General features: G+C 50.9%; 3 protein-coding genes across 10 annotated transcripts in view; all 3 read right to left on the minus strand.

The window, feature by feature from the left end:
* Nucleotides 1-872: 872 nt before the first annotated feature.
* On the minus strand, nt 873-4,974 carry LRRC15 (leucine rich repeat containing 15). The gene is made up of 2 exons (XM_062005673.1): nt 4,784-4,974; nt 873-3,160 (listed from the first exon to the last, which is right to left on the minus strand). Exon 2 carries the CDS (start codon nt 3,153-3,155, stop codon nt 1,428-1,430), a length of 1,728 nt encoding a protein of 575 aa, XP_061861657.1. The 5' UTR covers nt 3,156-3,160; nt 4,784-4,974; the 3' UTR covers nt 873-1,427.
* An 8,237-nt stretch (nt 4,975-13,211) lies between these two features.
* GP5 (glycoprotein V platelet) lies at nt 13,212-18,856 on the minus strand. 4 transcript variants are annotated; one of them, XM_062005333.1, is made up of 2 exons: nt 17,957-18,856; nt 13,212-15,867 (listed from the first exon to the last, which is right to left on the minus strand). In XM_062005333.1, the coding sequence occupies exons 1-2, from the start codon at nt 18,069-18,071 to the stop codon at nt 13,919-13,921; spliced, it is 2,064 nt and encodes a 687-aa protein (XP_061861317.1). In that variant the 5' UTR covers nt 18,072-18,856; the 3' UTR covers nt 13,212-13,918. The 4 variants fall into 4 exon arrangements, with proteins under 4 accessions (XP_061861317.1, XP_061861318.1, XP_061861319.1 ...); XM_062005334.1 differs by having other exon boundaries at nt 18,026-18,855; XM_062005335.1 differs by having other exon boundaries at nt 17,095-18,855.
* Nucleotides 18,857-19,107: 251 nt separating this feature from the next.
* ATP13A3 (ATPase 13A3) overlaps nt 19,108-24,184 on the minus strand; it is a 61,020-nt gene continuing 55,943 nt past the window's right edge. For all 5 annotated transcript variants that reach the window (XM_062005331.1, XM_062005330.1, XM_062005329.1 and 2 more), the window contains one exon: nt 19,108-23,460. In XM_062005331.1, coding sequence (XP_061861315.1) covers nt 23,263-23,460 — 198 coding nt within the window. In that variant the 3' untranslated portion in view covers nt 19,108-23,262. The remainder of the gene's footprint in view (nt 23,461-24,184) is intronic.

A 24,184-nucleotide genomic window follows, 5' to 3' on the forward strand; every position in this document is an offset into this window, starting at 1 on the left:
GTGGCACTAGGGGTGGACAACTGCACTTTAATGGAGGTCACAGAGCAGCACCCACCAGCCCCACAGCACAGTCCCGTGTCTCCTGCCTCTGTGCAGGTCCCAGCCCCAAGCAGCATCCCATCATATGCAGGGGCTGGGACCCTGGGCACTGTGAGCAGGCAGCACTCCGGGGTGCACCCCGAGTGTGACCCTCATCCCATGGCTGTGATCCCCAGGCAGCCTGGCACTGCTGCTCTGCACAGGGGTGGGATGGACCCCTCTGTGGCCGTGCCACAGCTGGAGGAGGGAGGCTGGCAGTAGGATGCAGGTGCTGTGGGGGGGATGGCACAGCACCCACCACTGCAGAGGTGCCAGCGCTTGCTGACCCCCTCATCGCGTGCTGCCAGCATCTCCTCTGAGCACCAATGGGAGGGCACTCAAGAGAGGAGGAGGAAGAAGCTTTGCCCAGCAGAGCAGGACTGGGCTGCTCAGCACCTGGTATTGAGGCAGAGAGGAGCAGGGATGGGGTGCAGGAGGAGCAGCCCCAGCATGCTTCAGCAGCCCTGGGGCACAAGCACAGGAGCCTCACCCATCCTCTGGCAGACGATTCACACCCATCCTCCCACTGCTGTAATTCCCCCATAGTGGGGGCTGGTGCAAGCCCCCAGCTGGGCTGGGGCAGAAGCAGGGCCAGGGGAGAGTTGGCAGCAGTCCACAGCTGGGGCTGGGGGGCTGATACTGCTCCCCATCACCCGCCTTCCACCCCATGGCTCTCCTGGCAGGAACTGAGCAGTGAGGAGAGGAGCAGAGGGGTGGTGGCTGTGCTGGGGCCTGCCCTGCCTGAGGGCAGGGAGGGCAGCTCCGAGGGCCCCCCCCCCCCCCCCCCCCCCCCGTCATGAAAGATGTGCCAGCTGAGCCAGCCCAGCCCCGCAGGATCCCCGGCCCACAGAGCAGCACCAGGACTCGCAGGAAGGTGCTCGCTCGTCTATGGCCCTGCCAAGGACTCACACCCAGGCAGCAGCAGAGGCTGAAGGCATGGCAGGGCTGGAGGTGGGGAAGGGGGCTGGGGGGCCAGCAGACAGCACAGGACGGGATGATGCAAGGTGAAGGATAGGGAAGGGTTGTTGTTTCAGGTAAGCACCATCATGGCCAAGCTGGGGGTCCCTGCCCAGGGGTCCCCTCTCAGCACCCCACACCCCAGGTACTGGTGCCGGGCAAGGGCACAGAGGCTGCACTGGAGGCAGGAGGGGGCTGGGGACAGAGGGCAGACATGAGAAGGCAGCTGGGGGACAGATGGAGGGCAGAGCAGGACAGGGGCATGCTGCCCGCAGGGTGACACTGGCCCATCCCCATCAGCTGGGGCAGCTGCTGAGCCCTGTCACATCCTTTGGCCCCATGGGGAGGGGACATCCTGCCAGCACCGCTCCCCCTCTGGCTCTGCCAGCCACTCAGGCTTCATTGGGCGCCTTCATCCTCATGAGCACCACGTGGCTCTTCTTCCTACAGCCGTAGACCACCAGGGCCACCAGAGCGGCGAGCAGGGCCACGCACACCAGCACAATGACGGCCACCACCACCCCGCTCTGCACGCGTGTCAGCCCCCAGCGCCCCCGCTCCTCTTCCTCCACTTCCTCAACCTCCTCCACCTCCTGCTGTGGGGAAACCGGCAGTCCCGTGGAGGGCTCCGTCCAGGCACCCTCCGGCCGCGGCACCTCAGAGGGGCGATGGGGGAGCGGGGTGCTGGGATGAGGGGAGGCCGCGGAGGGGAGGAGCTGATCCCGTGGCAGCCCAGCGATGGGGAGGCCCTGCAGGGCAGGGGGCTGGGAGCAGAGCGGGGGTGTGTCGCCCACCTTGTGCGGGTTGTCCTGCAGCCACCCCCGCAGGGGCAGGATGCCCTGGTCACAGCGCCAGGAGTTGTTGTGCAGCTTCACCTCTCGCAGAGCGGCCAGCGGGGAGAAGATGCCAGCGGGCAGGTATTCCAGGGCGTTGGAGTGCAGCTGCAGGTGCTGCAGCCCTGGGGTGGCTCCAAAGAGGCCCCGTGGCAGTACCTGCAGCTGGTTGTGGTGCAGGGAGATGTTCTGCAGCTTGGGCAGGCCCTCCAGGGCCTGGGCATCCAGGCGACGCAGGGCATTGGAGTGCAGCGACAGCTCCAGCAGCTCCCCCAAGCCCCAGAAAGCCCCTGGTGCCAGTGAGCGCAGCCGGTTCTTGCTGAGCACCAGGAGTTGCAGCTGGGTGAGGTTGGCAAAGACGGCAGCGGGCAGGCTGGAAAGCTCATTCTCATAGAGCCACAGCTCCCGCAGGTTGGGCATGGGCCCAAAGGCGCCGGGGGAGATGTCCCGCAGGCGGTTGACATGCAGGGTGATCTTGGTGAGGGCCCGCAGAGGCAGGAAGATGCCACTCGGCAGGGTAGCGAGGAGGTTGTTGGACAGGTAGAGCTTCTGCAGGTTCCCGTTGTGTATGAAGAGCTCTGGGGACAGAGTCTCCAGCTGGTTCTGGTGCAGCCCCAGCTCCTGCAGCTCCGGCAGCCCATCGAAGGCACCCGCTGGGATGTGCTGGAGCCGGTTCTCATAGAGTCGCAGCACCTGCAGCCGCGCCAGCCGCTCAAAGGCCCGGGGCGGCAGGTGGTCGATGTTGTTCCTGGCCAGGTTGAGCTTGGTGAGGCTGGTAAGCTGGTCAAACACCCCCTCCTTCACTTCCTGCAGGTTGTTCCCGTGCAGCTGCAGCTCCTTGAGGTTGCTCAGGTGAGTGAAGTGTGCAGGCTCGACCTGGAGGATCTGGTTGCTGGAGAGGAGCAGAGACTCTAGCTTGCCCAGAGGCTCAAAGACCTGCACGGGGAGCTCGCGCAGCTTGTTGCTGGCCAGGCTGAGGTAGCGCAGGTCGGGCAGGTGCTGGAAGGCACCGGGGCTGATGTGTGACAGGTTGTTCTTCTCGATGCGCAGCCCGATCAGCAGGGAGGCGTTGCCAAAGGACGCGTCGCCCAGCGCAGCGATGCGTGTGTTGATGATCTGGAGGGTCATGGCGTTGGCAGGGATGGGGCTGGGGACTGCGGTGATACCGGGGCCAGAGCACTCCACCTGGGCTGTGCGGACGCACTGGCACTGCTCCGGGCACTGGCCACCAGCCAGCTGGATGCCCAGCAGCAGCAGCAGCCACCGCTGCCAGCCTCTCTGCTCCATCAGGCCTGCAGCAAAAACAAAGGAGAGAGGCTCAGCCCCTGTGATTTCCCAGCTCCCAGGGCCACTGCCAGGGATGGGTGCTGCTTTCTCCCTGGAAAAGGCCAGCAAGGCTGAGCCATCCTGCATGAGGGCAGAGGGCAGGTGAGGAAGGCTGGGGGCAGGCAGGGCTGTGCACAGCGGAGCACAGACAGAGCCAGGGGCAGTGGTGCCTGGCTGCCATACCACAGCTATTAGTGGCATCCCTGGCGTCCCCCTCTCCGGGCTTCTCAGCGGCCAAGAGCGCGGTTTCCTGTTTTGCAGTCAGTGTGGGCGAGCTGCAACCAGCAACACTGGCCCCCCAGCACCACCACATGGCCAAGGCCCTCACCAGAGCTGGCTCAGGGCACCCGCAACCCAGGGGGTCCCAGGGATGCTGGGGAGGGGGGAGGACAGCAGGAACAGTGCTCCCCCCGGCAAAGTCCAGGCTCTGCTTGGCAGTGAGCAGCTCCGAGCTCCTGTCGTGGAACAAAAGCAGCATCAACAGCTACTGCCCAAGTGTGCTTTGGCTGTAATCCTGCAGGAGTCTGGGTCAGTGGGACCCTTTGCCAGCTGCCCAGCCCAGGCTGGATACGGGGTGGCCCTGTCCACATCCCATCCCCAGCAAAAAGTCTCAGCCCTGGCTGATTTTGGCAGTGAGAGCAGAGTATCTGGTGTGGGCACCTGTATGCAGGCTGGTCGCAGGGGAGCGCTGGAGCTAGGGGGAACAAGGGCTTTAGAGAAAGGTCCTCCCTTGTCCCACAAGCATGGACACCATGGACACCTTCTCCCCCATCCTCTGGCTTGGGAACTTCCGCCTCCCCTAGACTAACGCAGCAGCCTCATGCCAGGCTGGCATGGAGAAGCTCCCTGCTGACAGCTTCAAGTGGCACAAGAGAAGGAAGAAACCCCCAGCTCCTCCATCCCTGAGTACAGCTCAGTCAGAGGAGCAGGTCTGTCAGCTGGGGGAGGTGAGCACAATGCTGTGGGGCTGGGGGGCACAGCCCTGCACCCTGGCTGCCCAGGGATCACGCTCGTTCTCGGCGGGGAGGGAGGAACCCTCCACAAGCCAGCACAGTTTATGTTTCCCATATGGAAACAATCTGCATCTAAGAACAGCTTTGTTTATAGTGAGCCATTTATAAACTTCCCCAAACACTCTGCACATCAAAAGCCCCACTCCTGTCACTCCCTGTAAAGCAGCTGGGAGAGCATCCACGCTGGAGCACCCTTCAGCAAAGGCAGCTGAAAACGATTTATCTTCTTTTTTCTTCTAGGGACAAAGAGCTCACAGACCAAAGCTGAACATTCCTTACTGCTCAGCCTCTCAGCATCTCATTGCTCCTAACCTCAGCCCCTCTAAATGTTACTTTGCCCCCCCTAATTTTCTCTCCTGGTCATTATTTAAGGTATGTTGCCTATGTAATTATTTCAGCTCCCACAGTGTCTGAGTGGTCTCGCTTTTCTGGAGAACCCTTGTGAGACAAACGTCTCTATCAAATCAAAAGACGCTGAACATGCAGATCCCACCACCCCACCATCCCCCTGAGAGCTGCCCTGGCAGTGCCGGGCCTGGGGCTGCTCACCAGGGCAGCACTGGAGAGGAGACTTACCCGAGGGTCCTGCTCACGGAGGGTCCTGCTCACGGAGTGTCCTGCAGCCGCGAGCGCCGAGCAAGCACAGCTCCGTGCTGGCAAGAGAGCAGAATGTGGTTCATGCTTCCCCTCCCAGTATATAACCCGTCCAAATCAATGAATCAGCACAGGGGCAGTGGCGGGGTTAGGGAGAGCGCTGGAGCAGAGCTGCCTCCAACTTCTGTTTCCTCTGCAAACAGCAAGCAGCTCGAGGAGAGAGGTTTGGGTTTCCCTCTCTTGAACTTCAGTGCTCTTGTTTAAAGACTGGCAGAGGGTCCTGTGGACATGCTGCTCACATCAGTCAGTGCCCAGGCAGCAGCTCGGCCCTGGGAGACCCCCAGGTCCCCAGTGGGACACAGCTGGGTGCCCTGGCCCGTGGGAGCAGGTGACGCAAAGCCCAGCCTCTGCACACGGTGCTGCCCGTCACTGGCACACGTTCACCCCAGGGCTGCTCTGCAGCATCACCTCGGCACATGCACGGCCCCTGCCTCCCCCGCCACAGCTGCTGCACGTGGCATGGTCCCCTGGCACACTGACCCTGCCCAGGGTCATGGCCCTTGGTTACTCCCTCCAACCACAGAGGCAAAGGGACCAGGAACCCACAGGCAGCTGCTCCAGGGCTCTGCCCTGCCCCCAGCCCAGAGAGCAGCCAGGGAGCAGGGCTCAGTGGCACTGCTGCTGCCAGCCACAGGCCAGGCTAGTTTAGTGAGCTCTTGGCAAGCCCGAGTGTCCCTCACCAGCATTGAGAAGCCCCCTGGGTGCCAATCTCAGGCAGCCTTGCAACTCCGAAGTGGCATCTCAGAGGGGCTGCAGCAGCCGCACTGCAGCCTGTACACAATCGACAGCCCTGCATGGGGGTGATGGAGTCCAGCACCCAGGGGCTTGGGGAAGCAGGGCACAAGCTTGTCACATCCACTTGTTCAGGAGTGCCTGCTGTCAGCCCTCCTCTACCTTCTCTAGCCTACCTTGGTCTCCTTGGTACCCACCACCCAGCCCAGCTCCCCCCCTCGCCCACCTCTCCTGGGCAGCCCCAGTCCAGCAGCCACTGGGAACGGATACTCAGGAGGAGGCAGCTAAGGAAAGGCAGCACACGTGTCCCCGTTGGGCTTCCTGGAGGCAGAGCAGCCCCGTGCTAACCACGGGGAGCTGGAATTTCCCTGACCATGTCTAATCCCGTCTCAGCCCACCCATGTTTCCGCCAGCGTCTGCTCAGGTCCCTGCCAGCACTAATGAGCTGCTCGAGCTGGGAACAGCAATGGGGCTGCTGCCAGAGAGGGGGAGGAAGGCTATCTCCATCCATCTCCCTGGTGCAGTGAGGGGTGGGAGGGCGTGTGGAAGGGCAGGGGACAGGGACTCTGTTCAGAGGGAGGACGAGACCAGGATAAACAAACTGCAGGGATGGAGAAGGGAGCTTCCATCCAGTTGTGGAGGAAGGTGATAGGGTTGGTGGGAAGAGGGTTGGGAATGGGGCCTCAGCCGGAGGCCACTGCTGCTGCTATGTCAGATTGCAGGGGGGACCCGGCTGCTGTGGGATGTGCTGGATGGCCACGGAGCCCTCCCCAGCCAGGGAGAAAGCACTGAGGCTGGGGCTAGACCCCAGCAACATCCCCTGTCTGTTTCTGGGGCAAAGCCCAGGCATTTGGGCATGCAGGGAGACACCCACAAGTGCTTCAGCTCACACTCTATTGACACAGCAGAATTTCCCAACACCGTGGTTCCCAAAATAACATCCCCACGTCCTGACAGTAGTGCAGCTGGAGGTCAGGCAGTGGGCTTGGGAGCTGCCCGCTCTCTGCAGCCCTGGCACAAGACCAGGGCTCTCACGGCCTTATCACAGCCTTATCGCCGGCTCTGTCTGCCTGCCGCCAGCGTGCTGGGCTCCTGCCTGCTCTGACTCATCCCAGAAGCACATAGCTTTTCAGTAAGGCAACACAGAAATGAAACCCCAGCACTTCCGAAAAACCACCAGCCCAAGCCCAGTCCAACAGAGGAATGTCAGACTCAGCTTCTCCCAAGCAGCACTGCCCCAGGGGGGACGGGGACACAGCGATGGGGACCCTCAAACCCCCTGCCCCAGGAGAAGGGGGAATCAGGTGATTGTCCCTACAGCCACACAGGACACTCAAAGTTTCAGAGGAGCCCAGGTTACAGGCCTGCCAAAAACCCCGTTGCCTCTACCCGGGCCTTGGGAACTTGAGGCTCCTGGCTAGGAAGCAGAAATCTGTTTTCAAGACATTCCTAAAAATAAAGTAAGGCTGAGCAATGGCAGAAGCCCGTGCACTGCCCCTGCAGCAGAGAGAGAGCTGCTCCAGCCCAGGCTCAGAGGGTGTAACAGCACCAGTACACTCCACACAGCTGGAGGGGAGAGGCACCTCCCGAGACAACACGGATGCAACTGAGGGTGAGATAAGCATTTTGCAGAGGGAGGCTGCTCCACAGAGCTGTGAGCTCACACGGCGCTGGAGGGAGGAAGCCCCACGCTGCAGGGAAGCGCCAGTGTCCAGCAGTGCTCAGGGGATCCTCCCCACCTCTAGCTGCATGAGGCAGAGAATGGCTGAACCCCCAGACCCAGCTCAGGATGGCAGGAAAACTCAGCAACCATGAAATTATTGTTCTCTCTTCATAGAGATGTTAGGAGGAAAGCAGAGCAGTCAAATGACACTTTGGACTTTTGAAGGGCAGATTTCAATCTCTTTAGGAGGTTACTTAATAGAATCCCTTGGGAGTCAGTTTTGAAGGGTACAGGAGTCCAGGAAGGCTGGATACTTTTTAAGAAGGAAAACTTAAAGGCCATCCCCATGTGCAATGAGCCGGAGGCAAAGACCAGCCTGGCTGAATAGGGAGCTCTGGATTAAAATCAGGGAGCAAAAGTGAGTTTACGGCCTGTAGAAGAAGGGGTAGGTTGCTTTACAACGAGTACAAGAATGTTTTTAGGTTATATAGGGAGATAATTAGAAGGTCAAAAGTCCAGCTAGAAGTAAAATTGGTTTTAGAGGTGAAGAGTAATAAGAAAAGTTTCTATAAATACATTAACAATAAAAGAAAGCCCAGGGAGAGCCTCCATCCCCTATTAGATGCAGAAGGAAATTTGGTATTAAAAGATGAGGATTAGGCTGAGGTGCTTAATGCCTTCTTTGCCTCAGTCTTTAGTAACAGCAGCATTTCCACTGAGGAAAGTCAGCCCCCCAAGCCAAGAAACAGGGGCAAGGAGCAAAATGTCCCCCTCCAATTGAGGAGCTAGGAAAGGATTTGGAGCACATGTATGAGGAACGGCTGAGGGATCTGGGGCTGTTCAGCCTGGAGAAAAGAAGGCCCAGGGGAGACCTTCTCACTCTCCACAACCACCTACAAGGAAGCTGCAGTGAGGTGAGGGTCAGTCTGTTCTCCCTAGTGACAGGCAATAGAACAAGAGGAAATGGCCTCAGGTTGTGCCAGGGGAGGTTGAGGCTGGATATGAGGAGGAATTTCTTTCCTGACAGGGTTGTCAGGCATTGAACAGGCTGCACAGGGAGGCGCTGGACTAACCATCCCTGGAGGTGTTTAAGAGACAGGTGGATGTTGCACTTAGGGAAATGGTCTAGTGATAGGGCTGGGACAAAGGCTGGGCTCAATGATCTTAAAGGTCTCTTCCAGCTGGAATGATTCTAAGAGCACAGGGAGCTGGCCCACAGCCACAGCCCAGCGTGGCAGGGCCCTGACACCCAGGGCCCCCAGAACTGCCCGCAGGCACTTCCCCACATGCTGCTGAGCCCACAGGAGGGCTAGAGGCCCTGTGGCAAGTGATCCCAGCTAGTCCTGACCCTGGAGCTTTGACTCTTGACCCTGGGGCACCCTGAGGGTGGCAGGGCCAGGAGCAGGCACCCCTTAGCCATGGTCTCTGAGCATTTAATGCAGTCTGGGCTCCCAGCCCTGTCAGGGCTCCCCCCTGTCCTGTGACAGCTCTTGTGCTCCCCCCTGCTGAGCTCAGCTCTGAAATGTCACTAGCAATGAAGGTTGCAAGAGCCTCAAAAGAGCTCCCTTAGCTTTGGGAGGTCTGCCTCACCCGCAGCCAGCAGGACAGCCCCGGGTCTGTGGGTGCCCGCCACACCTCCAGCGAGCCCCAGGGCCACAGGAGTGGGCGCAGCAAATCCCACGGCCCTCAGTCACCAAGGGACTTGAGACTGCTTGGAAAAACTCACGTCATGGCTAAAATTAGCAGCTTGTGGGCTTGGCCGCGGAGTGTGTGGCTCATCTGCCAAACAGCTGAGCAGGCTCAGCCCCGCCACGCTGCTGCACAGCCCCTCATCCCTGCTCTGCTCCAGCCTCTAGCTCCATCGCTGTCTGCAGGAGGAATGGGATGTCCCCAGGCCCTGCTGCTCCCCTCGGTGCAAGGCTGGGACACTCTCCTCAAGTTATTGTGCACTGCTGCAAAGTACCCACCATGCTGTAAGAAACCCCACGCTGGCCTCTGGTGCTCGCAGGGAGAGGCTGGTCCCGGGGCTTGAGGCCAAACCCTGTGCTGCTGAAGCAGAGGAGGAGGTCAGAGAGCTGGGTTAGGGGCCAGAGCAGGGGTTCGCTCTAGGCTGGGGGACAGCTCCAGGTCAGAGCTCTGCAGCAAGACATACAGGCTCCAGCCACAGCTGAGTCAGGGAGAAGGCACATTACTCTCAGGGCCCAATGCTGGAGCCCCACCATCCATCAGACACACACCAGCAGCCTCTTCCCTATCACACACCCACCCTTTGAGGAGCCCAAGCCAGAGAGCTCCTCCAGTGGTACCCAGCCCTTATGGTGTTTTCAGCTCCCCACTTGAGGAATGCAGGGCCAGGGCTGCCTCGCTGCTCACAGCTACAGGATGCCCCATCTGCATCTGCCCCAAGGGCTGGGGACATGTCCAGCCTTCCCCAGAGAAGTGCATGTGCAGGGTGGAAGCTTTAGGAAGGAGCAGCAACCCTGGTCCCTCCAGCATGGGCAGCAGGCCTGGCCCTGGGACTAACTGCCATTGAAGCAGCAGCACATAACCCACCACAACCCTCCCAGAGCTCAAGGGAAAACAGCATTTAAGATTTCAAGCCCCTCTGGAGCTCAGCTGGTCAGCAGAACCCTCTCCTCCAGGCTCAGCCCTGGCCTGAGAGAGCAGCAGCACACAGGGCTTGGCCCGGGCCCAAGGGCAGTGCTAGGCTGGAAGGAACGCGGGGCTGGTGGCCAAGTCCGCCTGGAGAGATAATCCGAAGCGGAAGAGTTTGTCAGATGGGCGCTGCAAGAGGGGGATGGATGGGCTGGAGCAGGAGCTGATGGCAGGGGCTGTCCCTGCTGCTCATGCACTGCCAGGTGTTTGCTGGACTAGGTTGAACCTGTTCTCCATCTCCATAAAGCCATCCCTGCCACCAGAGAGGGACGTAGAGGCTGTGAAAGAGCACCCCAAGGGGGAAGGGGCCCCATCTCTCCCTAAGCCATGAGTGCACAGCGGGCTGCAGAGCTGCTGCCAGCCAACCCTGGCTCCCTGCCCTGGGCTTTTTTCATCTAGAGATTCACAAAGGCACAGCTGGAAGCCTGGCAAGCTGCAGAGAACCACAGTCCTGCAGCAGCAATTGCAAAAGAGGGCTTGAGCCCGGTGAGATGTCTCTGTGTACCATTAGGGCAGCAGCCCCTTACCCCTCTAATGAAGGGGGACTCACCCAGCATGGCCAAAGCAAGAGGCCTGCCCAGTGCTTACCCACCCATGAACACCCAGGAGGGATGGGGATGGAGCCCAGACTGTGGCAAGCTAGCTTGCCCATCTCTGCAGGGAGCAGGGGGCAAAGCAGGAGCTTCACTCTGAGAGGCTGTAAACACTCCCAACTCCCAGCAGTATCCTGTGGGTATGTGCCTTTGGCTGCATCCCCTCCAGTTCTGTCATCCCTGGGAAACACCGTGCTCTGCTACCACAGCTGCTGAGTCAGCAGTCCCAGGCAAGATGTGCTGGTCCAAGGCCTGGAGGAGACCTGGCCAAAGAGGCTCCCAGAGCTCCTGCCTCACAGCCAGCAGCTACACACACCCCTGAGCCATGGAGCACTGCCAGTTGTCTTCCCTGAGCACATCAGCCATCATCCAGCTTCTCTTTGGCACTGGGTGAGGGAAGATGTGAGGAGCAGGCTGTGCTGCTGCATGCTGGAGGAAGGCGCTGCAGCAGTTACTGGCCTCATATGACAGACACACCAGTGACCACAGGACATGCATGCTGGTGGCTTGCAAGGGTCCTGCAGCAGCTGGGAAACGGGCAGAGAGCTGCAGGCACTTAAGGCAGCGATTAATACCCGCGTCACCACTCTGAGGATCTTCTGCAGTCCACTGTCTCCCCCAAGCCCAGCTTGGTGGTAAAGACTGGGCAGCAGACCATGGAGGTGTGGACTGCAGGGACTGGGAAAAACCTTGCCAATACATTAGTGATGGCATGTCATTGGTGGCTTGAGATGGCAGCGAGGCAATGCTCCCCAGAGAGAGGAGCTGAGGGGCAGCTGCACTTCCCCTGGGGAGCCCTCCCCACTGCCTCCTGGCTGCCACAGCCACCAGCACACTGATCTGGAAGACCATTCCTTTTCCAGGCAAAACCAAGATGGGATATAAACAGGCATATCCCTGGATTTCCCAGGCCAGGGAGTTTTGCAGGAAGGGCTGAGCTCTGCTGGGCAACAAGCGATGAATCACAGGCTGCTCAGAAGAGGACACCTCAGAGGAAGAGTCAGTGAAACACCCCAGGCACTCATTGCTCCAGCCTTTTGTTGTCTGCTGACTTCACTTCCCCGTCTGGCTGAAGCCTGGGGAAAGCCCGATGACAGCATGTAGAGATGGATCATCCTCCTCTTAGCACTCGTCTGTCCGCAGCCACGTGCCAAAGCCCCGATGTGCCAGAGATCAGCAACTGCAAAGTGGGAGCCCAAGGAGCAGCAGGAGACCCAGCCAGCCCCGCTGCCAGGCTGAAGAGCACAAAGGAGGGCTGGGAGCGCTGGCAGCTGCTGCTGAGAGAGCTCAGAGCTCACAGAGCTCAGGCATTAGGCTGTCCTGCGCCCAGTCGGCAGCTGAAGGGATCAGCCATCGACAGCCATGAGCGCTCTGGTGCCTGACTGAGGCAGAGCACCATCAGCACCGTCTGTACAACAGTTTATCCCTTAGTGCAGATGAATCTCCTGCCTGCTGCAGGCAGATGCTGGCGTGGCAACAGTACTGCAGCTCTGGAGCACACCACCAAGCAGTCATTACAGCTGACAACCAACAACCCAGATCTGTAACAACTGCCTCCTTTTAAGCACTAGCAGGGAACCACCCACAACCACCACCAGGAAAGCTTCAGGTTGCCTTTGTGCTTCTTTCAAATATATTGCAACAAATGTTCTGGAGCTTCTGTTTATCAATCCAGTCCCACTTTGCTTTGCACTAGCTGCAGTGACTTGTACTCCTCCTTCGTTAGAGATGGCTCTTCCTACCATTTAGCCAGCCTTGCTAAAGTTTATGAAACCTCACCAGCAAGACAATGGTTATTTACCACCACAGAAGCACATCACTTCTTTTCACAGCCTAGAAGAGGAATGCAAGTCCAGAAGCAGAGGACCCTGAAACAAAGCGGTCTGTAGTTTATTCTCATTGCCCAGAGTAACACGCAGCAGGGAATAAGCCAGAAACCTGCAGCAAATGCAAGCTCTCTTTACCTCAGGCGTGTAACATGCCATTTCAAGGGCATCCAGAAAGACCTCAATGGTTAGAAAGTCAGTAAGGCTACAAAAAAAACCAAACTCCTACTACAGTACAGTGTCTCCTGCCCAAAGAGAAAGGGAAATGCATCCAGAGGCTTTTAAGCACAACATCAGAGCTTTTAAAAACAAGCTAAGTCACATAATTAAGACAAAAGCTAATAGTTAAATCCAGGAGCTGCCAAAGCACATGCAGTCTGGCAGCTACCAGTCTACTTAAATGAAAAGATTCCTAGTTCAAGCTATGAATAAACATTTCAGTAGGAAGACCAAAACCCACGCTACTGCCTCACCATTGCCTTTGCACGTCAACACTTGAAAGGGCTGGAAGTCAGGGAGTAACGCTGTGTAATAAGACAAGGTAAAAAGCACTGAGACAATATGCCACTGCACGCTGCAATTTGGTGGGGCTGCAGATGTTCCCCAGCCAACTTCAAAAAAGGAGGCAATACTTGAGGGCCTCAGTTCCAGCAGGCTCTCTGCCACTTCGTTGCAGGCCTATGTTTTGCTAGCCAAGCCCTTCCTCTCCCAGCTCAGTCAAGAGCTCTGAAGCCAACTCCACTGCTGTGGGACCAAGGCTCGGTCCTGGGCATCGCCCCATCCTCTGCTTTGCAGACTCCCCACATCACGCAGCGAGTACCACCTTGTTTTTCAGACCACCGACCAAAGTTTAAGGATTAAAGCATTTACTTAAAAGTCAGAGTTGTAGCAACATTACAAAGTTTCAAAAAAACCAACCAAACAACAAAATACACTAAGATTATACTTCCTAGCACAGCACCTTCCCCTGGTTGAGCTAGGGGAAAGCACTGCTGGCTTCAAACGGTGCCCCTTCCTCCTGCCATGTCCTGGAAAGGGGCTGAGGATAGAATGTAATGACACTCGTTCCATACCATCCTGGTGCTCTTTACAAGGTCTTCTTCAGCATCTCCTCCCAAAAATACTGTTTACTTTCTCAATAAGGAGACAAAACACCGCAGGCAGTGGAAGGCACAACAGCATTTGCAGTCCTACATGCAACCTTTAAAGGGCAGTTAAAGCTGTGTTCCTACGCCGCTGCCCTACGTTGATGCCCCGATGTTCTGAGCAGCACGAGCACAGCAGCAGGCAGTGGGGCAGGACAGGGCTGCAGCCCATGCAGGGAACCAGCAGTACATGTGCAGCAGTGACCAGAGATTTTCTTTCAGCTCTCCCTCTGGGTTCATGTACCAAGTGCTGCAGCAATACACAATGACTACAAACGCTTCTGGCAAACTCTGCAAGGTGTTTTCATTATGCTGTAAGACAAGGCCTCTATGGCTCTTGCTATGAAGATTTGTAATCCATAGCTGAATCAAGTGTCAACTGCCCAAATGCTCAAAGTCCATCCAAAATCAATGCTTCCAATCCTCTCCTTGGCTAGTATTCTTTAGCTTCTTAAAAATCTTACCAGAACTACAGGCTGAGCAAGAGTATTTCTGGAATGCAAGAGTTGCCTGGTTGTACCCATCACATACAAACTGAGCACAATGATTCCAGTCTGGAGTACTACAATCAAACTGTGAAGGCACAAGAATAGCTGACAATAAGCAAGTTGGGTATTAAAATAGGGTTTAGGACTCCTGAGGGCTGGCAGCTCATCCCACCAGGCAAGAGCACTTAAATCTGTTCCTCTGACACTGTTGGTTTGTACTACGATGCTGGGAGAAGTTTGGCTTGGAATGTCTGAGAAACAAAACCTAGGCTGTGCGACATCTGCAATGCCTGAGTTGGCAAAAGCTGGAGCTGCAGGAGGAACTGACATGGGTGTGCTGGTATCCACATCAGGCACTGCTGTTACAGTACTCTCCCAAGTAGTTAAGGGCTCCATAACAAGAGAAGTAGGGGTCTGGGGATAAATTGAGCTGAGCATCTTGTATGTAGTGGCAGTGGTTAGGAGGCACTTAAGCTGATCCACTCTTAGAGCCATAAGAGAAACATTCTGCAGTGCCAGTGGGCTGTGACAGGTTAGAGAGGGCACATCTTTAACTATTCCCATGCTCTTCTGAAGCCACTCTCGGAAGCCAAGAATCTGGCAATCACATTTCCAAGGGTTGTTGTCAAGGACAACTTCTTGCAGCTCAGGTAAAGCAGCAAAGATGTCTCCAGGGAGAGACTGCAGCTTAGTACTATTCAAGTAAACTCTCTGAAGGTGCTTGAGGTTGTGAAAAAGGTTCCTAGGAAGAACCTCAAGCCTCTTATCAAACAGGGAAACATTCTGCAGTTTCTGAAGGCTCAGGAAGATGCCCTCTGGCAAACTGGAAATATTGTTTGTATGCAGAGAAAGGCTCCGCAGTTCATCCAGCCCACTGAACACGTTCTTAGGAAGCACACTAAGCTCTGGGTTAAAACTCAGCACAAGAAGCTCTAAATTTGTCAAGTTACTGAACACAAAATCTGGTATTGTTGAGAGCTTTGTGTGATACAGCCACAGGCTACCAAGATTCCTCATTTCTCCAAACAATACTTCTGGAAGAGCCTTGAGAGGGTTGCTGTACAAGGTCAATTTAGACAGGTCATGCAAGTGCAGAAACAGTCCAGAAGGTAAAACTTGAAGCTTGTTTCTGGAGAGAGTGAGACTTCTTAGTTTATGAAGACAATGAAAAGCATCAGGGGCGACGGACTGGATGTTATTGGAATGCAGGAAGAGTTCCAGCAGCTCCTTCAGGCTATCAAAGGTACCAGACTCTATTGAAGGCAGTCTGTTAAAATACAGCATCAGCTTCTCAAGCTTGGTTAACGCACTAAATATATTTCTAGGCAGCGCTGCCAAATAATTTCTTGACAAGTTCAGTACTCTGAGTTTGGCAAGTTTCTTCAGCATGCCACTGGGAAGCGCTGTGAGGTGGTTTTTGTTCAAGAAAAGCTCCTCCAAACTAACCAATTTGTTAAACAGATTTTCTTCGATGGCTTTCAACCTGTTATTTTCAATGATCAATTGCTGAAGCTGTACCATGTCACCAAACACTTCTGGAGGTAGTTCAACCAGCTTATTTTCTACCAGTTTGAGGGCTTTTAGCCTTCTCAAGCCTTTAAAAGCCACTGGGGCAATCAGAGAGATGTTGTTTGAAGACAAGATGAGATGTTGCAGTCCCACCATCCCAGCAAAAACATCCTGCAAGTAGGTGACCTTTGTGTCCGTTATGTGTATTTCTGTCACGTTGCAAGGCAGATTTAAGGATTCCAGGTCTTTAATGTGGGGACCAGAACAATGAACTGCATTTTCTGAAGAGCAGTGGCACTTCTCAGGACAAGCAGATGCATCCAACTGGAAGAAAAGCTTGATCATCACAGACAAACAAAACACCAACATCCTTGTTGAAGTGCCAGAAACATTAGCTGTTACAAAAGATAAGAGAGAGTCAGAATTTGATCACAGGTGCTTAATAACTTAGTAGCTGACAAAGTTGTGTGAATATACCTTAAACCTGCAAATGTGTGTGGAATTTGTCTTTGCTGAAAGCAAACTTCAAAATCTCTGCTGCCAATACTTCTAGGGTGCTGCCAGCTTACACTGAGAAGTATAGAGACAGCTCTTTGGTAAATCAAATATTCCTTGTTTAGATTTGTACTAGTCAAGTATATAAAAGCATATGAAAACCAGGATGAAGCCCTAAGTAGTCATAAGGCATGTATTTGTTTGAGTAGAACAGCATTACACCAATTCGCACACACAAAGCCTTAAAATTATCAAAAAGTCCTGCAACCACAACATTTTTTTATTGTGGGTTGCCTGAGGTTTAAAAATAAAGTTTAGCCTGCAAAAACAGACAATGGCGGTAAAAAGGGTGTCTTCTATTTTAAATGGCCAAAAGCAAACCAGCACACAGTTCTGTTAAATCGTCTCTCAGCATTTGCAAGCGATCGCTTCTTGGAACAGCCCAAGAACACACAAGAAGCAACAGGCTATTTTTGACATAGCCTGAAATAAACACACAAAAGCTCATGTAAGCACAGGACAGTAGAGAGTCTCTGATAATCAACCACTCGTTTCAACAGCTTAACACAATGCTTAGATATCAGCTGTACTAAAAATATGAAGAAACGAGAGGAAAGAAGTGTCACAAAGTGGAAAGAAGCCCCAAGAAAGCTGTAGTAATAAAGGTGGGTCTGCATGAAACACACCACAGAGCTGGAAAGTCATATAGATTCCAAAACTAAAAAAAAGGGATCAGGAAAGTAATCCCCATAGCTATAATGATAATATTTAAAAGAGCAAGTCAAACAAATGCACAGTTTAGAAATACTTCCTCAGTGAAATCAGCAAGTCCAAGTGTCAGAAACCTGACGTCAAGCACCTGGCTCATCAGCAGGAGAAGCAGCAGCTGGGACTGCTACAACAGCTGCCCAGATGTAACTGGAATGGCCAACACCATGTCCATCTTCAGCATCGAGACTCCTGGGCAGAGGAGGGCTCTGTCCAACATGGGGCTTGCCAGGGGCAAGGGCAAAGCTCTCCTAGACCATTCCCACACACAGACCAGAGTACACACCCCAGCACTTTAAAAAGGAGTCGGGTGGGACAGCAGAGCTTCTCACGTGCCTGAACTGCTACCAAGAACATACCTCTGTGGATCAAAACCAGCTGCTGCATTACAAAAAATGCAAGAGGGAGTACTTAATTTTCTTTTCTTCTAGTTCTTGTTTAGGTTTGGCGTGCTGAGGATTGCTAACATCTGCACTCCCCCCTTGGGAAGGACATGGCAATCAGCTACCAGCAACGTGGTGCTGCAAAACAAGCTCTCACTGGCCTCTCTACAACTCTGAGACTGCAAGTAATCAAAAAAAAACCAAAAGCTGTGAGATTTCACACTTCCAAAGGGCTCTTCTGTGTCAAACAAGAATCCTTCAGAGAATCTCACCCTCCTAATAACCTTTCCCCACCACAAAGCCGATCATCTCTCATAAACCAGTGATGCCTTCACCTCAGACTCATACGCCCAGTCTGTTCCTGCCCCTGAGCACACACCCAGGACATGAAGCTCAGCCCTCAGCACGCAGAGCAGGCAGTCAGGTGCTTGCTGCTTCTGGGGGCTGAAAGAGCACAGCCCTCCACACAGCACAGAAACACACCAGGAAATCTGTTTCAAGCCCTGACTGGCATCTCAACCTGCATCAACTCAAGATCACAGCAAAAGTGTGGGACTCTGAGATATGAGAAACAAGAGTCTACTGAACAAAATGAGGACCTCACACTCTCCCCACACTGCTGGGCTACAGACTGCAGGCCAGCCTCTGTAAAAGAAGAAACAGGCTAATGCTACACTGTAGACTGGGAGTGTCCCCTGATCTCACAAAGCAAGTTAAGAGAGCATTCAAATAAGAGAAGATTAAACACTCAGAAGTGCAAAAAGACACACCTTTTCACAAACAATGGAAGTCACAAATGAGTTTGAACTTCTTTTCGCAGAATACCAAGTATACATACCATGGTGCTTCACTCTTTCTTGCAAGTTTCTCAGCTCAGGTAAGCATGAAAAGGGATTTTGAACCATACCTTTGAAACTTATCATCTGCTTTTTAGAGGAGCTTAGTGGGAGCATAGCAGGCAATCAGGCTTCACCATGATTCTGCACTTTCAGTGGGAAGTACAGCAGCAAAACGCATCCTCTAGATAATACTTTCACCCATATTTGTGTAACTACTGTGAAAGGCCAAAGAGTATTTTAAGCTTCAGAGCAGATTTTGCCTACATTTAGTTGCATAAGTAACCAGCTTCCATAGGTTTTATGCAACTCCAAAAGCAGAACTTGAAGCCACTCACAGAACAGGAGAAAGTCTGAAATCCCACATGGTGTCTATGCAGAGCAGACTCCTCTACTTTAAACAACCAAGTGATTGATTTGTACCTTCACGAAGCTGCTCTGACTTTTCCTTTCTTGCAGGACTGAAGTAAAAGCAATTTGAGTATGGAATGAACAGTTTTTTACTTAACATTCTGGCTAAGCACTCCAGGGTTGACTCATTCAGCTTCTGTTTTTCCTGCAAGTCTTCTGGAGTCACAGGCCAACAAAAGCCTGAAAGATTCTGCAGACAGAAAAGCTTTAAGTTATCAAAATATTACCTTGATTTTGGTTTTTTAGTAATAAGTAACCAGGTATTTCAAGCGTCTTCAAGTTTAAAACGTGTTCTGCCAATGAAGGTTTAAGCAGGTGGTGAGCTACAGGATGGTGAAGATGTCTTCATTTCTGTGTGCTTTTTCTGAAGACGACTGCGACAACAGTGACAGCTCACAGCCAGGAACATTTGCCCAAGACTTTTTTCAAGATAATGCTCCCCACCCATCAAAAACAGAAGGAATATCCGGATAACAGAAGGTGGAAACAAGTTGCTATCGCATTTACAAGGTCTGGCTTTAGAATGGCTCGTGAGCCACCAGGTAAAAGCCCAGTCAACTGTGCTGCCATATGCACTGCTGCACACACACACACACCCCATCTCCAAAAACACACTGAACAAGATACTCACGGCATCAGTGGGAGTAAGCCTGCATTCTTCAACTAGCTTTGGATATAATTACATAAAGAATAATTAAAAACAATTTCATGAAACTAATGAAGAGAGTTAAAATATCTGTTCATTTTAATTTTATTTTCAAAGAGCTTCAGTCACAAAATTGATTTACAAGTCTATTTACAGTTCTATTGTACAGTTATTTATGTATGCCTCTTGACAACAGGGTACCATTCTAGAGCAGCAATACATATTTTAAATACAAAGATGTAGTATCATTTCAGATCTAAAAATAAAAAGGAAGCTGAGCTTCTAGAGAGCGCTGTAATGATGAACCTTTTCATCTGTGTTAGGCTTGAGGAACTCATGACAAACTGAGTAGTTTCTGGTTCACATAATTATCAAACAGGCTGCAGTTTGTTGAAAATAGCTTTAAAAACCTGAAGCTTTACTGTATAAAATCAACATTTTCAAGACTCTAAAAATTGTCAAAAACCCACAGCTTTCCCTTAGACATACAAAAACCTAAGTTTACAATTCAGAATTTCATGGGAGAAATCCTACAGAACTCGAGCTCTCTCATTTGGTGATGACCAACACAAGCATCAAAAATGTGCAGCATAAAAAGGACTCCACATCTGCTGAGTATTATACTGTATATACATATACAGTACAGGGTTATGTACCCAGTTTGGGATGACTGTTCAGCACAACCTTCATGAAGAAACAAAAAAGAAAAATAAATAGAATTCAAAATCCAACAACTTTTCAAAAGTGCAGCAGCAAGTTTCCAATTTAAAGTTATGGTGACTATGGACAGTCAGTTCTGTGGGTGTTTCAGCCGCTTCTACTCAAGCATTACTCGCAGCATTTTCTTTTTACAGTAGATATAGTTCTATAGTACATGAAACTAGAGTTACTGCTAAGCCCATCTGAAGGGAAGAGGAAAAAAAAAAACATCTTTAAAAAGAACCCTGAGGGATATACAATTTCATGAGCTTGCAATTTATTTCTAAAAAGTAACATTTATTATTTAGCAATTGCTTTTCTGGATAAACCAGTCTAAGTGTGTGCATAAATAATATTTAAAAATCAGTAATATTTACAAATCCTAATACATCAAAGTAACATACGTACAGATTAAAGTCTGCAGACACAAATAATTTAATAATAAATCAAACTCCTCAATGTAAGGCCAAAATATACAGCAGGAAGAAAGTGTCTACCAAGTATCTAGTGGAGCTCACTGAATTGGTCTGTTCACCTGACTTTAGACTTCCAAGGTGAACATTAGAAGAGGTTCTTTTCACTACAAACTGAATTTCATCTTTACTTCAAAGCAGAATCACTAGTGTAGATCTAGTTTGCTGCATTTCTGAAAATCAGAAAAACTAAACTGCTCAAAATGAGAAAAATCATAGGTGGCCAAACTTGGCTCTTGGGCAGGAAGGCATCAATCCCAGTAACTGCAGAAGATGCAAAAGCTTAATTTGTGGCTGAACTTACAATAAGAAAGATTCTCAGAAAAGCTGTTTTGTTATTCTTGACTAAGGGTCAGAAGAAACTAAGTCAGAGCTCAAGCATGCAACCTCAAGAACATTTGCTAACTCCAAACACATACCTTTAGGAAACTAGCTCCCATCTGCAAAATATTCCAGTTTAATAGGCTCATGACCCATTAGTCACCCAGTCAAGTGGAGACACTTGGCCATTTCAGGTTTGGTAAGAGTTCCCTAAAACTTTCTCCAAAGGCAAGCCCGCCTTAATAAGCTGTCTCCTCCTCACTTTCTAAATAAGTCTAATAAACTAAAATAAGACGGCAAGACTAGCTCCAGAAACTCAACAATCCCAGAGAAATTACCAGTTTAGAGAAGGTATTAAGCAAAAGCATATAAAAGGGAAAGACAAATGCTCCCTTTCACTTCTGATGGAACAACCAAGCTAAAACAGTCAATGTAATGAGAAGCGAACACTGACACGCTTAAGGGTAAGTCACAGCTCCCAGGTCCAAGATGCATAGCTTCACAACAGTTTTCAGCTCAAATATTACTTTTCTTTAAATGTGAATACTACTTACACAGCTAAGAATTATTCTTCATCAATGATTCCATGCTACAAAGGTTTTGTAAAATCAACACTGACAAATTTGCCAGCTGACTCAAGCTCATGACTAATAAATGTATCCCAGTCCACAATCGGATTAAGCAGAGCTCTGAAAGCTACTAATGCTGTTCTACAGTGATGACCTTAAGAAGCCTGGATAGTAAGACTTTTAAATTGCTCTGTTGAATGAATGCTAACAAAACCACTTCCCCCTTCCTCGTGCTCCATCTCTCAAAACCAAAAAACAACGGCAACAAAAAAAATCAGGAAGAGGGTTGACAGCTGTACCGGAGGATAGTACACTAAACACATACTATTTATGAGGAGCAAGTGCTAACAACTGCATCCTCAAATTCTAGGAAAAGGTCTTCCAAACCATTTAACACCACTTTGAATTTCCCCATTGGCACAGTATGTTCAACACTGCAGAAACCATCACGAGAGCAGTGGGGGACGGTGTCCACAGTGCCTTACAGAACAGAACTGCACAAGAGAACTAGGCCCGACCTGAAAAATTCCTCTTACCAAAACGCTGCTGGAATGGAATTGTCTCCACAGGAATTTAAAACAAAAATAAAATAATTGAACCACCAAAACCTCAGATTCCATCATCAGAATACACACACTTCAAAATGATCCCAGCCAGCCAGGAGTTTGTGGTCTTTCTTCCACAACTACTCTAAAGGACTTGGTTTCCTTCTCTAAAGGATCTCCACAGATCGGACTTCTCCAGATTCCAGATCCCCTCCCAAAGCTCAGAGGTGTCTGAACCAGTCAGATCAAAACAGACAAAACAGACTGATCCAGAGTCGATATTTTGTCATCTTCACAAAGACACCACAGAAGACTTTTCTGAAAGCTTAGCAAGTTGAAGATGGTTTGGAGATAAGTCATTTGTGGCTTAAGAAAATAAAAAGGCAGTTTTAAACTTTGCAGGTGAAGTCAATGCCTGCCTCTACATCTTTGCAGATCTATTTTTCTAGTGGTCTTGTGTTTTGCCACCGCCTAATGGCAAAATGATGTATCGCTACCCCAAGTGCTCAAGCACCAATATTGGCAATGCAAGCTTCTCTTTTTTCTTAAAATAAAATCCACATAAACTTCATAGTTCTGCAGCATGAGAGATTTTTAGCTCATCTACTTTCTCTTGTTTTATACAGCTACATATAGTGCTTAAGAAACTGGCAGACTCTGTGAAATGCATATGTTCTTAACATGCACAAATCCCAAGCGTGGGCACGTGAAAATATCCCTCCCTCCCACTCCCATTTTCCTTGGGGTAGTAACTCTGGCCTTACTACTTCAAGGTATATAGGAAAATGATCTTAAGATTTACAAACAAAACATGGTCCACAAAGGGATAATCCAACCCTTCTGCTGGAAAAAGCAAGGTCTGTGGAGAAATGCATAGCTAACTGTAATAAAACGTGAATGAATGAGACAGAAGAAAGGGTTAAGATTCTCCAGCCTTCCTTCAGTGTAGCCAAATGTCTCCATCTCTGGAGGCCACTTAAGCCCTTCCTTGGGGTTAGGTAGAACAGAAGCTTAGAACCCACCTGAAAGCAATATGCTTTCTTAAGGACAGAGCACATTGCTTCCATAGCATTCCAAATTCCTGCAGTGGCAGACTGAAGAATTCAATTTAAACCCCAAATATTACACCTGGAAACACTCTGTAATAGTAGAGACAAACCTAGAGGTACACACACTGAAACTTGAGAACCATTCTGAGGCACAAAGCTTTTCAACAGTGAATATCAGAAGAATAAAAGGCATAACAAGGTTGTGTGCCTCCAGCACTCCCATGAAACCATTCCATCACTGGGTGCACACCAACACGTGCCCGGGGAAGCAGGTTACATCTGTTTAGATACTCCAGGCAAATAAAGGGAACCTGTTTTAATTGCCCTACTGTTTAAACCTTCAAATACATTTAGGAACACAGAAATGTGAAAGAAGGTGGAAGGAAACAATCATTTCTGTTCTGCCTAAGATAACCCACATTTTTAAAATGTATAGCCATGAGATGTCTGGCTCTGAACTTTGTATTCAGAGAGACAAAACAGTTGGAAGTAACTGTATTAGACTTTGACATTTAGTATACTGCAATTTCAAATAAAGCCTTAAAATTATATTCTTCTGAATACTACTAAAGACACATGCCAGCAAGGTCCAGTGTTACGTTACAGTGATGATTTGATATGAACCATTTTCTTGGGATGGTACTTTCGCTTCTGTCGTTGTTCTGGGTTTTGGTGGCCATTCTGGATCGACCAGCAGTTCCTGAGCTAGGTGCATATACTTGGCTTTCGGTGCCTTCTTTCTACAACCAAACAAGGAAGAAAGGAAACAGACTCCACAGCGATCCACAGCCTCCTGCAGAAGTGAACAGATTTGAAAATGGGATTACTGTAAGAAAAGATTCACGTGACTGACAAGACAGTAAATGACTAGAAGAAAAATGACTATATTTGTTTCTAATCTACTGCCTCATTGTCACATTGGACTTAGAAAACGTACTACAGAAACACTTCAGTCATGTCACCTATATTATGGTAGCAATGACATTTAGAAAACATTAAAAACCCTCAAGTATTCTGTGTTATCATAACATCTGAGGTCACCAACAGTTTTGGTGGATATTTTAGAGCAGTTTCCATGTACACAGGCATATCAGGCACCATTAAATGATGTTACTACTGAAGAATAAAATCCCAGTTTAAAAAAGCAGTCAAACTCCCAGAGTCCCAAAATACTTAAGCAATGAATTGCTTAACTTAAGGCAGCCAGTCAGTCGAAAGTGGCAGAATTTAACTTGCTGACATTGTGAAACCCAAGTCCTACAGGTATGAATAGTTATTAAAACAGACACAGATTACTGAACTTGAGTCTTCCTTCTCATTTTTCCTCTCTGAGTCCTAAATGCATGCAACTTAACTAGCTGGAGAAGAGAAATACCCTTCCTCATTCTCAAGACTGGATCCCTTTCACATCTCAGAGAGCACCTGAGACATGGTCTGCACGGATGACACTGTAATGGCAATATGTTCTATGGCTTCCTTCACGCTCTGAATTTCTACCAACTTGTGAATAGTACTAA

Source organism: Colius striatus, chromosome 12 (genome assembly GCF_028858725.1).
Source record: "Colius striatus isolate bColStr4 chromosome 12, bColStr4.1.hap1, whole genome shotgun sequence".
NCBI classification, from domain to species: domain Eukaryota; kingdom Metazoa; phylum Chordata; class Aves; order Coliiformes; family Coliidae; genus Colius; species Colius striatus.

Coding starts and splice junctions, on each gene's coding strand:
- LRRC15 (XM_062005673.1), bottom strand. CDS start 3,155: ATGGAGCAGAGAGGCTGGCAGCGGTGGCTGCTGCTGCTGCTGGGCATC.
- GP5 (XM_062005333.1), bottom strand. CDS start 18,071: ATGCTCCCACTAAGCTCCTCTAAAAAGCAGATGATAAGTTTCAAAGGT. Junction 15,868..17,956: donor AGAAAGAGTGAAGCACCATG/GTATGTATACTT, acceptor CTTTTGTAACAG/CTAATGTTTCTGGCACTTCA.